General features: G+C 53.6%; 1 protein-coding gene across 3 annotated transcripts; it reads left to right on the top strand.

The window, feature by feature from the left end:
* Positions 1 to 3,512: 3,512 nt before the first annotated feature.
* On the top strand, positions 3,513 to 11,746 carry Hap1 (huntingtin-associated protein 1). 3 transcript variants are annotated; one of them, NM_177982.3, is given in 13 exon segments: positions 3,513 to 3,925; positions 4,865 to 4,941; positions 5,268 to 5,384; positions 5,497 to 5,675; positions 5,821 to 5,920; positions 6,027 to 6,093; positions 7,330 to 7,460; positions 7,747 to 7,809; positions 8,091 to 8,225; positions 8,318 to 8,409; positions 9,518 to 9,900; positions 10,278 to 10,485; positions 10,616 to 11,746. In NM_177982.3, coding segments are annotated over 12 exon segments (1,890 nt in total). In that variant the 5' UTR covers positions 3,513 to 3,534; the 3' UTR covers positions 10,433 to 10,485; positions 10,616 to 11,746.
* Positions 11,747 to 12,019: the final 273 nt, after the last annotated feature.

Below are 12,019 nucleotides of genomic sequence, written 5' to 3'. Positions count from 1 at the left end.
CCTAGGGAGGAAGGCTGTGGAGGGAGATAAGGAGTCTGAGTGTGCCTTGTGCAGTGGCAACAGCCCGCACCTGCGCTACAAAACGGCTCATGGGTGGATGCTTTTCCCCACCCTCAGAGAGCAGGTACTTTCTGTTTTTTCTTAATCATACCTCTTTGTGTCTTTCTGAGCACTGTGTGAACCCCATGCTTATCTGACTTGTTTTCCTGTTTATCTGTCTCCCCTCTAGACTCCAAATTCCAGGAGAACAGAGCTGGGGAGATGGCTCAGGGGGTTTGGAGTCCTTTCTGTCTAAGCATGAGGGCCTGAGTCTGGATCAGCAGTGCCCATGGGAAAAGCTGGTCGTGGCTGCAAGAGCCTGGAACCCTGGTGCTGGGGAATGGGGCTCAGAGAGCGAGCGAGAGAGTGAGAGAGCGAGAGAGCAAGACAGTGAGAAAGAGTGAGACAGCAGGAAAGTGAGAAAGAGAGAGAGAGTGAAAGAGAGCAGAGAGTGAGACAGTGAAAGAGATTGAGAGAGCGAGAAAGCAAGAGAGAAAGACAACGAGAAAGAGCGAGAGAGCAAGACAGAAATAGTGAGAAAGTGAGAGAGAGAGAGCAAAAGAGAGCGAGAGAGAGAGTGAGAGAGCAAGACAGCAAGACAGAGACAAATAGTGAGAGAGAGAGAGAGAGAGCGAGCAAGACAGTGAGAGAGTGAGAGACAGTGAGAGAGTGAGAAAGAGCCAGAGAGCAAGAAATCAAGGAGAGAGAGAGAGAGAGAGAGAGAGAGAGAGAGAGAGAGAGAGAATATATTCCTGGGGTTTGCTGGCAAGCTCCAGGTCATTGAGACATCTGAGTCAAAGGAGTAAGGAGAAAAGCAAGAGAGGTTTCCTTTAACTTCTGGCCAGAGATGTACACATGTTGTACATGCATGTACACACACACATGCACAAGCCCACAAATTAGAATAGGTACTCAATATGTTTGTTGATGGAACGAATGAAAGGAAATGTGGTTTTCAGGGGAAGGGCTTTAAAGACACGTTCTCATGCAGCCCAAGGTCTCAAACTTGTACATAGTTCAGGTTGGCTTCAAATTTGCCATGGAGCCCAGGCTGACCTTGAACTCATGATCCTTCTGCTTCACTCCCAGGGGCTGAGATTGCAGATGTCCACTACCACATGTGGTCGAAAGACATATTGGAATGCCAGTGCCTCTCGACAGGGTACTGATGGAGGGGCATGTTGATTCTTTCTGGGTTGCCTCTATTGGTCTAGACTTTGTAGAAACCTGACCCCAAATGCGCTAGGAGCTTCTTTGCTACTCAACAACTTGAGAATCAGCCCTGTCTACAGCTCGGACAAGGATGATATGAGGAATTGGTGTCAGAGTTCTTCGGCTTAGGTAAATGTGTGGACAAAGGGCTGTGCAACGCATGCATGCCTGGTATGTATTCATTCAACAAATATATTGAGTACCTATTCTAATTTGTGCGTGTGCGTGCGTGTGTGTGCGTGTGTGTGTGTGTGTGTGTGTGTGTATGTGTGTGTACAGTACCTGTACTTCTCTGGACAGAAGTTAGATAAAAGAATGTACCTGGACCAAGGCAGGTGGGTGTGTGGGATGTGTGTTGGGTGTAGGAAGAGATTGGCTAGCACAACAATCTGAGAAGAAAGGAGCAACACTCAGCTCGCAAAACAGACCATTGGAACAGAAGACAAACATTTGAAAAGCACTTAATTTTTCTTTTTTGAGATATTGTCTCGCCTTGTAGCCTTGGCTGACCTGGAACTTGCTGTATTTGAGGAGTATGTAAAGGGCAAATTCAAGCTGGGTGTGACTTGTAATTCCAGCTCAAGAAAGTCTAAGGCAGGAGAACTGAGGCCAGACTAGGCAACATAGTGAATTTTAAGCTAGCCTGGACTACAGTGATACCCTCTCTCAAAAACAAAACCAAACCGGGGGAGAGGGGTTTGGAGAGATGGCTCCGTGGCTGAGAACACAGGTTGCTTTGCTCTTTCAGGGTTCTTTTCCCAGTTCACAGCCACTCCAGTTCCAGGGGATCTGATGCCCTCTTCTGGCCTTTGTGGAAAACAGGCATGTAAGTGGTACACAGATACACAAGCAAGCAAAACACCAATATGCACAAGCAAAACTTTGTGTGTGTGTGTGTACACATACATACATATGTGTGAGTGTGTGTAAACTGTCTCTGCTGTGTAAACGTAAGGGACTGTATTTGAATCCCTAGTCTCCACATGAGCGTCTGGTATGGTGGCTCTTGTCTGTAAACCCAGGGGTTGAGTTAAGTGGGTGTCTGGGGGCTCCCTGGCCAGACGGTCTAGTCAAAGTGCTGAACTCCAGATTCCGTGAGAGACCTTGTCTCAAAAAAACGAGATGGCAAGGGCCAGACAACATCTGATGTTGACCGCCGACTTCTGCCCACAGACACGGACACATTCGTACACCACATACAAAATATATTAAAATGAAATATTTTCAAAAAGGTGAAATCAATAGGATTGGCAATTGGAGGATGGTGGAGGAGAAGGGAGAACATCAAGAACGATTTTGAGATCTGAGTCCATGAGTCACCATTTCCTTTTAGCCTGTCTCGCAGTCTAAAAGCATAGACATGGCTACTGCCCTCCCTAGCTCCCACCCCCCTCTCCCAGTTCATTCAGGACCGAGAGCAAGCTTCCAAAGCATCTATTTCTCTGGGGAGCCCACCGTCCATGAACTGAAGAGCATAGGTAAAGTCGTGAAGACCGACATTGATCCTTTCAGACCCCGGGATAACGGGTGTTTTGGTGTGTGTGTGTGTGTGTGTGTGTGTGTGTGTGTGTGTGTGTACACGGAGGTCTGGAAGAGTCGTCACAGAGAAACATTTAAGTAGGATCCCCTCCGAAGATGCTTGGACTATATATAGGCCTTGCGAATTAGGGTTGGAGATAAAAGAACGAGTGGTGAACGCAGTAAGATGGAAGGCGTCTAGGGGCGAGTGCGGGAGTGTGAGCTCGAGGACCTGTGGATGACACGCAACACGTTGAAAGCCATACCGGAGTTTGGATTTCTCGCTTAATCCACCTGGGAAGACACAGGCGTACTGCCTCGATTCTCAGGTCACCTCGGAATGTATTCAATGTTGTGTAGAACAACAGAGAAAGCCCCTGGAAGCTGGGGTGACGGGAGCGCGCGCGGGAGGGCTGGGAGGGGGGGGGTTGTTTCTAGGCAGAAGCTACGGGTCCCTCTACTCAAGTCCAGGGAAGCCGCGGCTTTGGACAGAACCATTCTCAGAAGATGGAAGGGAAGAGAAACCCATCATCGTGAACTCGATCCCATGGAAAAAACTGGGCACTCTCTCATCTCTTTCTTTCTTCTTCATTCATTTACGTCCTATTCCGTCACCACTGGCTGCTTTCTCGTAGGATCCCGAGTCCTCAGCACCACTAATTGATCAACGGTCACCCCTAGCGCCACACGTGGTACAGCCCAGTGGCGCCCGCTCCGAGCACAGGTTATAAAGGCTCGGCTGCGACAGCGGACTGCAGAGTCAAGATGCGCCCGAAGGAGCAGGTGCAGAGCAGTGCCGGGGACGGGACGGGGTCGGGGGACCCAGCAACAGGCACCCCCACGACCCAGCCTGCAGCGGATCCCGCTCCGGAGCCCTCGGCAGAGCCCAAACCTGCTCCGGCGCAGGGAATCGGGTCCGGACAGAAATCAGGATCCCGAACCAAGACAGGAGGAAGCTTTTGTAGGTCCAGGATCCGTGGCGACTCGGACGCACCATGGACCCGCTACATATTCCAGGGGCCTTACGGTCCCCGGGCTACTGGCCTGGGCACTGGAAGGGCTGAGGGAATCTGGAAGACGCCAGCCGCGTACATCGGCCGAAGGCCCGGCGTGTCCGGCCCTGAGCGCGCGGCGTTTATTCGAGAGCTGCAGGAAGGTAAACTGAGTCTCGGGGATCCCACACTGGGCGTTATTAGGGCATCTCTAATAACCACCGACTCAGGCGCCCCGCCCCCTTGTGGCTCTCAGTCCCACCTTTCCACCACCCCTGCGAGACCACTGTCCGCCGTGCCTGTTTGGTTTCCCTTTCCCCATCTTTTCCTCTGTCTCAGGTTCCCCGATTATTGTAGGTGCGTCAGATCTAGGGCTGTCTTGCTCTCCCCGCCCCCCTCTTCGCGCCTGTTGCTGTGGCAGATCTGCGCACTCTCAATGCCCCCTCCCCGTCTACCGCAGTGCCAGCAGAGGGGCGGGGGTTGCGGGTGCGCTGCCGGGTGCGCTTTGAGCCTGCGCTAGCCCGCAGGACCAGCCAGCGTGGGTGGGTAGAGCGGGGGGCGGGGCGGGAGCCTTTGACACTGCTTGGCCGGAGGGGTCTGGGTCGCGCTTTCCTGAAGCAGGATTGAAGCGGGAGGAGTGGGCGGGGCACTGGCCTTCTGTCCCTCCTCTTCTGGGCGGGGCAATTTTAGGCTGAGGTGCCCGCTTCTGGTGCTGAAGAAGTAAGTCTACTTGGCCCTCCTGTCACATGCAACAGGTTTAGGATGGGTTACGTGCATCTGTTACGATCGAGGAGTCTCCAGTGAGCTGGCTAAGCTGCCGACTGAGTCAGGCATGATGAATCCAGTATTTCCCCTGACTTCTTATCTCGAGGGACCAGAGACCCAGGGGTCTTGAAAGTCTGGTTCCTGAGCCTGGAGGATGGTTTTGCCTTTACAGCACCCAGGCCCCTCCTGAGAAGGCAGGAGTGCTGAGATCCGGAGCTGTGAAGAGGGTGTTAGGGCCAGATAGAACGCAGTCTCACCACTTTTGTTGTGAGGGATGTAGGGGGCTGTGGGCAGCCTCGGCTCCTTTCCCTGATCCACTCAGGCCTTTCCTCCTGCAGCGCTGTGTCCTAATCCACTGCCCAGGAAGAAGATCACCGAAGATGATATCAAAGTGATGTTGTATTTGCTGGAAGAGGTGGGTACCGCCTTGCCTTCTTCACTCAGGCCAGCCCTCATTTTAGCTCTTCCCTACAGGACTTAGGGCTTTTGTCTGTTTTCTGCTTGCCTGGGGGCCAACTTGAGGGCCCCTTTCCTGAAAGGCACATAGATTTCAGAGGACCAAATCTGGGCTGATCTTTTTCCTCAGGATGAGAAACTGAGTCAGACCCCAGAGTTGGTTAATAGTCTTTGGTTTAGTACTTGGACGGCTGGGCGCTGGGGCAACTTTCTTCTTGTGGCTTAGCCCCTGCTCTCGCCCTCCTGTTTGGGAGAAGTATGGAATGGTTGGCTCTCCTTTTGCAGAAAGAACGGGACCTGAACACAGCCGCTCGCATCGGCCAGTCCCTGGTGAAACAGAATAGTGTTCTGATGGAGGAGAATAACAAGCTGGAAACCATGCTGGGCTCAGCCAGAGAGGAGGTATCTGGGCTCCTAAGGACCAAGAGGAGGGTTCGGCTTGTTCCCTCCCCCAACCAGCACCTGTTCTGCCCCTCCGTGCTCACCTTTCTGCGGCCCCTTTCTCCTGCCCTAGATTTTACATCTCCGGAAGCAGGTGAACCTGCGAGATGATCTCCTTCAGCTCTACTCGGACTCCGATGACGATGAGGAGGATGAAGAGGATGAGGAAGAGGAAGAGGGAGAAGAGGAGGAACGAGAAGGACAGAGGGACCAAGATCAGCAGCACGACCATCCCTATGGTGCCCCCAAGCCGTGCGTGTTCTGCCTTTGTGCCTCGGTTGTCCGTTTGTAAACGGGCATGGGCAGTTAGCCTGCTGGCATTGCCTCGTCTGGGGAAGCCTTGGGGGACTGGGATCCTCCACCCCTTACAGTCTGACTCTCATTGCCCCCTTGCCAGGCCCCCTAAGGCTGAGACGCTGCACCACTGCCCACAGCTGGAAGCCCTGAAGCAGAAGCTGAAACTGCTGGAAGAAGAGAACGACCATCTTCGAGAGGAGGTGAGGACAGGGAGGGGGCGTGCCCTTGGGCAGGGGAGGGTGACTGACGGCGGGGGTGGGGGGGGGATGGTGGCGGCCTTACCCCTTCCTATTCCCCTTCCTCCAGGCCTCCCACCTTGACAACCTGGAAGACAAAGAACAGATGCTCATTCTGGAGTGTGTGGAACAGTTTTGTACGTGACACTGTAATCCGGGGAAAGGGCGCTGTCCCAAGAGCTGATAGGAAGAACTCAGGGTTTGGGGTCTGGAGATGCAGTCCTGGCTCCGGCACTTTGCCGCTGTGTTAGCACGGCCAAATTCCTCGGCTTCTCTGAATCTTCATCTTTACAATGAGGACTGATAACCCCGGCCTGCTCTTCATCCCCTCAGGGTTTATGAGGGTCAGGAGAAGCATCACCGTTGAGCATGGAGATGCACTGCACGCATGTAATCTCAGGGAGGGTCAGGTGTTGACGACTCTGGAGGGAAGGGGATGGGCGGGGAGAGCAGGTACTGAGGAAGTAAGATCGATGCAGAAGCTGCGGAGGTCATCATTAAAGTCTGTCTATTATTTGGGACAGTACAAGCAGGGAGGGTGGACAGGACAGTGAGGGGGGAGCCAGGAGCTGTCAGAGCCTGGGCATTTAGGGCCGGGGCAGTTCACAGTCACACATTGGGTCTGAACACCAACTTGGCCTTTGTCAGCCTCTGAGGGCCTCAAGCCTACCTGCTGAGGTGCAGATTCACAGGGGCAGCATTTAGCTTATGGTCTCTGTATCTCATCTCCGTCCTTCCTTCCCCGCAAGCCACAGCTGGCCAGTCTCCGTGTCTCTAGCCCCTGACACCTCATAATGTATGATGGGGTCTCTCTGCCCATCCAGGTCCTTTTTCCCACAGCCAGGATGAGTTTTCTGAAGCCAAATCGGGCTCCATCACTAATGTGACTAAAATTCCAAAATGGCTTCCCATCGGTCCAAGGATAACTTCAACCAGCCCCTTCCCCCACCACTGTGATCTGGTCCCTGCTCACTGCCCTGCCCCACCACCTCACTGCCCATACTCTGTGTCTCTTTCTCTATGTGGTGGGGCTTACAGAGCCAGTGGCTCCTTCCAGGACCCCTCCCAGACTTTGCAGCACTGAGTTGGTCAATGCTCCACCTGTGAGACCCTTTCCTCTGCTCCTCCCTTGACACTGGCTTCATCGTACCTCATACTATTTGGAATTACGAGTTCCCCTGTTTCTACTATGCTGGAACTTGGTGTGGACAAGGATCAGGTCTTACCAAGACATCCCCCAGTCCCCTGCTCTGTTTCAATAAGTGGTTCTTGAAGAAGAAGACCTGGGGGAAGAAGGTCAAAGGCCCTCAGGACCCCTGAGGGGTGTCGGATCCGTGGCTTAGAGCCTCCGCTGATCTGTGCTTGTCCTGTAGCTGAAGCCAGCCAGCAGATGGCAGAGCTATCCGAGGTGTTGGTGCTGAGGCTGGAAGGCTATGAGAGGCAGCAGAAGGAGATCACTCAGCTGCAGGCCGAGATCACCAAGCTACAACAGCGTTGTCAGTCTGTAAGCTGCTCAGCCAGGCCCAAAGCCCTTCCCTGTGTAGGCATCAGAGCTGGCAGAGATAACCAGCGAGCTATTCATCCAGCCCAGTCATGTCCCTAACCAAGTCCACACAGAGAGACTCCTACACGCTCCCAAAACCAGGCTGCATGACCCCCCACTTTAAGACTCCCATCCCTGTGACTTCCTAGGGGGACTGTCAGAGACTCTGATGAGGGAAGACTGTTCGGGTAGGAGGTACCAGAGTGGGAGGCCTTGGGGCCATCTCACACTTTACGGTTTCTTCCAGTATGGGGCCCAGACGGAGAAACTGCAGCAGCAGCTGGCCTCAGAGAAGGGAGTCCACCCAGAGGTGAGGTTCCATGGTTCCCAGATCTGGAAGGCAGGTCCCTGGGGACTACTTGGCTCTCCAGAGAAGACAAGCAACTTCCAGGAAGAGCTTTTCTGCCTTCCACCCTCACTGGCCTATGGCCCAGCAGATATCTGCTTATTTGAGGCCTGAATGGGGTAGAGATCAGGATCTTGTCCAGGGTCACCCAGAATCGCACTGTTTGGGTCTGGAACTGGGGTCTTTGCCTGTGCCTAAAGCAAGGGCAAGCAGAGTACCTGACTGGAAACCCCTGATCCTGACAGAGCCTGCGAGCTGGCTCCCACATGCAGGATTATGGAAGCAGGCCTCGTGAACGCCAGGAGGATGGGAAGAGCCATCGTCAGCGTTCCTCAATGCCTGCAGGTTCTGTCACCCACTATGGATACAGTGTGCCTCTGGTGAGGGTGCTCTTTTACCTCAGTGTGTCCTGTGTTTCAGCCCTGCTTTTTCTGTGAGTGTGGGGGTGGAATGTGTCCCCTCTTTGCTGTAGGATGCACTTCCAAGTTTCCCAGAGACACTGGCGGAGGAGCTCCGGACATCCCTGAGGAAGTTCATCACTGACCCTGCGTATTTCATGGAGAGGTGAGGAACTGGGATCCTCAGGCTTGCTCTGTTCAGCCATGCTCACTTAGGTTCACCCAGTGCCAACCTTCTCTGAGTGGAACATGGTTGACACAAATGTTCGGACCTCCATTGCTTTTCCTGGCCTCCTTATCCTGCCTCACTCACACTACCTGGCTCTGGCTTTTTTACTTCCTTCCTTCCTTCCTTCCTTCCTTCCTTCCTTCCTTCCTTCCTTCCCTCCTCTTCCTCCTCTTCCTCTTCCTCTTCATCCTCTTCCTCCTCCTCTTCCTCCTCCTCCTCTTCCTCCTCCTCTTCTTTTTTGAGATCGGGTTTCTCTGTGTAGCTCTGGCTGTCCTAGAACTCACTCTGTAGATCAGGCTGGCCCTGAACTTAGAGATCTGCTTTCCTCTGCCTTCCCAGGACTGGGGCCACCATGCCTGGCTCCCTGTGACTTTTCAATATGTTTATGCCCCAGGGAATTTGCAGTTTGAGCCCCCTTAGTACACCCAAGGTCCTGTTCTCCGTTTAGGATTTAGTGAGATGGTTATGGGGAAGACATCAGACCTGGGGTAACCTGACTAAGAGATTCCCAACATCTGTCTTCACAGCCACTTGTTGTGGGTTCTGTGTTTGGAAAACTCTGGGAAATCTGTGTTCTTGGGGGAGCTCATCTGCTCGGTATTTTGGGCACGGCTGTGCCCTCTCCCTTCAGGCCTCACCTTTTCTTCACCTTTCTTTTCTTCACCTGACTATGATCTGAGAGGTGAACAGCCCAGCCATTAAAATACCCGATACCCAATCCCCGTTTAGCTCCTTTGTGTCCTTTTGGGCAAGTCATTTGACCCATCCAAGCCTTACTATAATGGATTTATTTCTATGACAACTGCTCTGGGATGAAATATCCCAGTTGCTCGTCTCCAGACAGGGAAGTGGAGAAGAAGGAACCTCTTTGGTGTCCATAACCCTCATTCCTCCTGCTGGGGGCAGGCATGGCTGGGTTTTGGAAGTCTCAAAAATGATCCTCTCTCCCCTCACTCCTAGCTGGGGCAGCCGAGGGGGACTGTCAGGGTCTGTGGAGTAGAGTGGGGTGGCACGTGAGGAAAGACGTCACTGTCTCCTTGCCTAGATGTGACACTCGCTGCAGAGAGGAACGAAAGAAGGAGCAGGGGGCAATGCCACCCCCACCGGTGCAAGATCTCAAGCCGCCTGAAGATTTCGAGGCTCCAGAGGAGCTGGTTCCTGAGGAGGAGCTGGGGGCCATAGAAGAGGTGGGGACAGCTGAGGATGGGCCGGCAGAAGAGACAGAGCAGGCATCTGAGGAGACCGAGGCCTGGGAGGAGGTGGAACCGGAGGTGGACGAGGCCACAAGGATGAATGTGGTGGTCTCTGCCCTGGAGGCCAGCGGCCTGGGCCCTTCACACCTGGACATGAAGTATGTCCTCCAGCAACTGTCCAACTGGCAGGACGCCCATTCTAAGCGGCAGCAGAAGCAGAAGGTGGTCCCAAAAGGTGAGTGTTCCCGCAGAGGACACCCTCCTGCCAGTGGGACAAGCTACCGATCATCAACCCTATGAGAGGTGAGAGTAGGTGAGACCCCCCACCCCCAAGGGCTCACTTACCTCACCTTGGTCCCACTCGGTGTGCTGATTTGCATGGACTTTGCATACTATTTGCATAGTATTTACATACTTGCCTCCAGTCCCCCTTGGCTAGAACTGCTGCCTCAGTGTTTATTTATGCAAAATTTGCTTACAAGTCCAGCTATCCATCCACCTTCTTCCTGGGGGGGCTGAACTGGGAATCAGGGTTGGACTATACACTCCTTTGTACCTCAACTTCCTGTCTCTGCCCATCCTCTCCCTATCCCCAATTCCTCTACCCTCAAGACTCCCCAGCCCCGCAGCAGCAAACAAACATGGGGGGCGGGATCGTGGAGCAGCAGCCCATAGTGCCGACCCAGGACTCTCAGAGGCTGGAGGAGGACAGGGCCACTCACTCTCCCAGTGCCAGGGAGGAAGAGGGGCCTTCTGGGGCCACCTAGGCCTGGAACGAAGGCCTCTGCCAGCAAAGGCCACAGTTGGACCAATCCCCCGGGTGAGTGTGGAGCTCCCGCAGGGTGGTAGGGGCGGGTCAGGGTCTCCTCTGCCTATCTGGAAACCCCAGTTCCTAGGAGATGCTGTCCGTGAAATCAGATGATTTAGCATTGGATCTCTTTCTGTGTTAGCTCCTTTCGTCTTCTGGCCCTGTGGGTGGGTGGATGTGATTGTGCACCATTTATTAGAAGAGGAATCTGAAGTTCAGAGATCTGAGATGACTTGGCCAAGGTCATACAGCTAGGAGCAGATCTGAGCCGGTGTCTCTTGAGGACTGAAACCCTGGCCTGGTCTCACTGCCGTCCACACCTCCTCCTGCTCCCGTCCTTGAGCTCCACCTGAAGCTTTGGCAGCCTCCCTCATGTCGGTCTGTTGCCATTTTTGGGGGGCACCAGTGAGTGGAACATCACTGGCTGCAGCACAGTCAGATCATGCAGGTTGTAAGCTGAGTCAGCACACCCGTGGCTGACCACGGGAGACCTGAGTAACGGCTAGCGGTGGCTTTCTGTTGTCTCCTGACCCGGCTGACTGGGTTTGAGGGTGATCTGTCTCCCGGTTCACCCCCTTCTCTTCCTGGCTTTGCTGTTTCTCAGCAGCCTGAAGAAGACCCTCAGACAGCTCGAGACCCCTCCTTCCACTGCCTGGCCAAGTCCGACCCTTCCTTGCTTTCCTCTGAGACAGGACCCCCACCCCCATGTCTGTCAGCAGTTCTCCCTCTGTCTTGATAGATCTTTCCCCTCTTGTAGGACAGGCTGAAAGAACCCCAGTCCCTCATTCTGAAACTGGGGCCAAAGCTGTGCCTGCTGGAGCCCCAGGGGGTGGAAGCAACCTGTGGGTAGATTGGTTGGTTACCAGACCCAGCTCTGAGATGGTGTGGGTGGGCACATCCCTAGGGTAGGCAGTTATTGGGGGGACCCTTTCTATCCCTTGAACCTCTCACGTAAAGGGACTTCCCCAGTCCTGGTTGGCTTTTGGAACCTGGTCCTTCTTGCTGTTTTTTACCCTTCCCCGTTTCTATTACTGCGTGTAACGTAAAGTGTATCTGAGTGAGGGTGGTGGGAACCCTCTGTCCAGTGCTGTCTCTGTCTCCTGTGGCCTGTGAGTTTCCTTCTAGAGTTCTACTCTTCTCCACCTCTTTGCTCATACAGAGCTGTGGCCTTGGCGCCTGCCCTGCTTCTGCAGTGCTTCATTGTCTCGTAGCTTGTCAGCTTTTGTATTGATGTATGTGCCAATGTGGGAAATAAAGACCTTGTGAGATACCTGCCCTGTCTCAGTTGTGTTCCTTAGGGAAGGCGATGTGTGTGCGTGCATGTGTGTGTGTGTGTGTGTGTGTGTGTGTGTGTCTGTGTATGAGTGTATGAGTGTGTATGCCTGTGTATGAGTGTGTGTGTATGAGTGTGTGTGTATGGGTGTCAGTGTGTGTGTATGAGTGTGTGTGCCTGTATATGAGTGTGTGTATGTGAGGGTGTGTATGAGTGTGTGTGAGTGTGTATGTATGTGTGCCTGTGTATGTGTATATGTGTGAGTATGTGTGC

This window comes from Rattus norvegicus, chromosome 10 (assembly GCF_021556685.1).
Source record: "Rattus norvegicus strain SHRSP/BbbUtx chromosome 10, alternate assembly SHRSP_T2T, whole genome shotgun sequence".
Lineage (NCBI taxonomy): Eukaryota > Metazoa > Chordata > Mammalia > Rodentia > Muridae > Rattus > Rattus norvegicus.
Note: the sequence above shows the minus strand (reverse complement) of the source record. Positions and strands in the feature narration are given on the sequence as shown.

What these genes read in the sequence shown, in the direction of transcription:
- Hap1 (XM_087571099.1), top strand. Translation starts at nt 3,535, where the DNA reads ATGCGCCCGAAGGAGCAGGTGCAGAGCAGTGCCGGGGACGGGACGGGG. An exon ending in TGGGCTCAGCCAGAGAGGAG is followed by an intron (nt 5,385 to 5,496) that starts GTATCTGGGCTC and finishes CTCCTGCCCTAG; the next exon opens with ATTTTACATCTCCGGAAGCA. An exon ending in CCCTATGGTGCCCCCAAGCC is followed by an intron (nt 5,676 to 5,820) that starts GTGCGTGTTCTG and finishes CCCCCTTGCCAG; the next exon opens with GCCCCCTAAGGCTGAGACGC.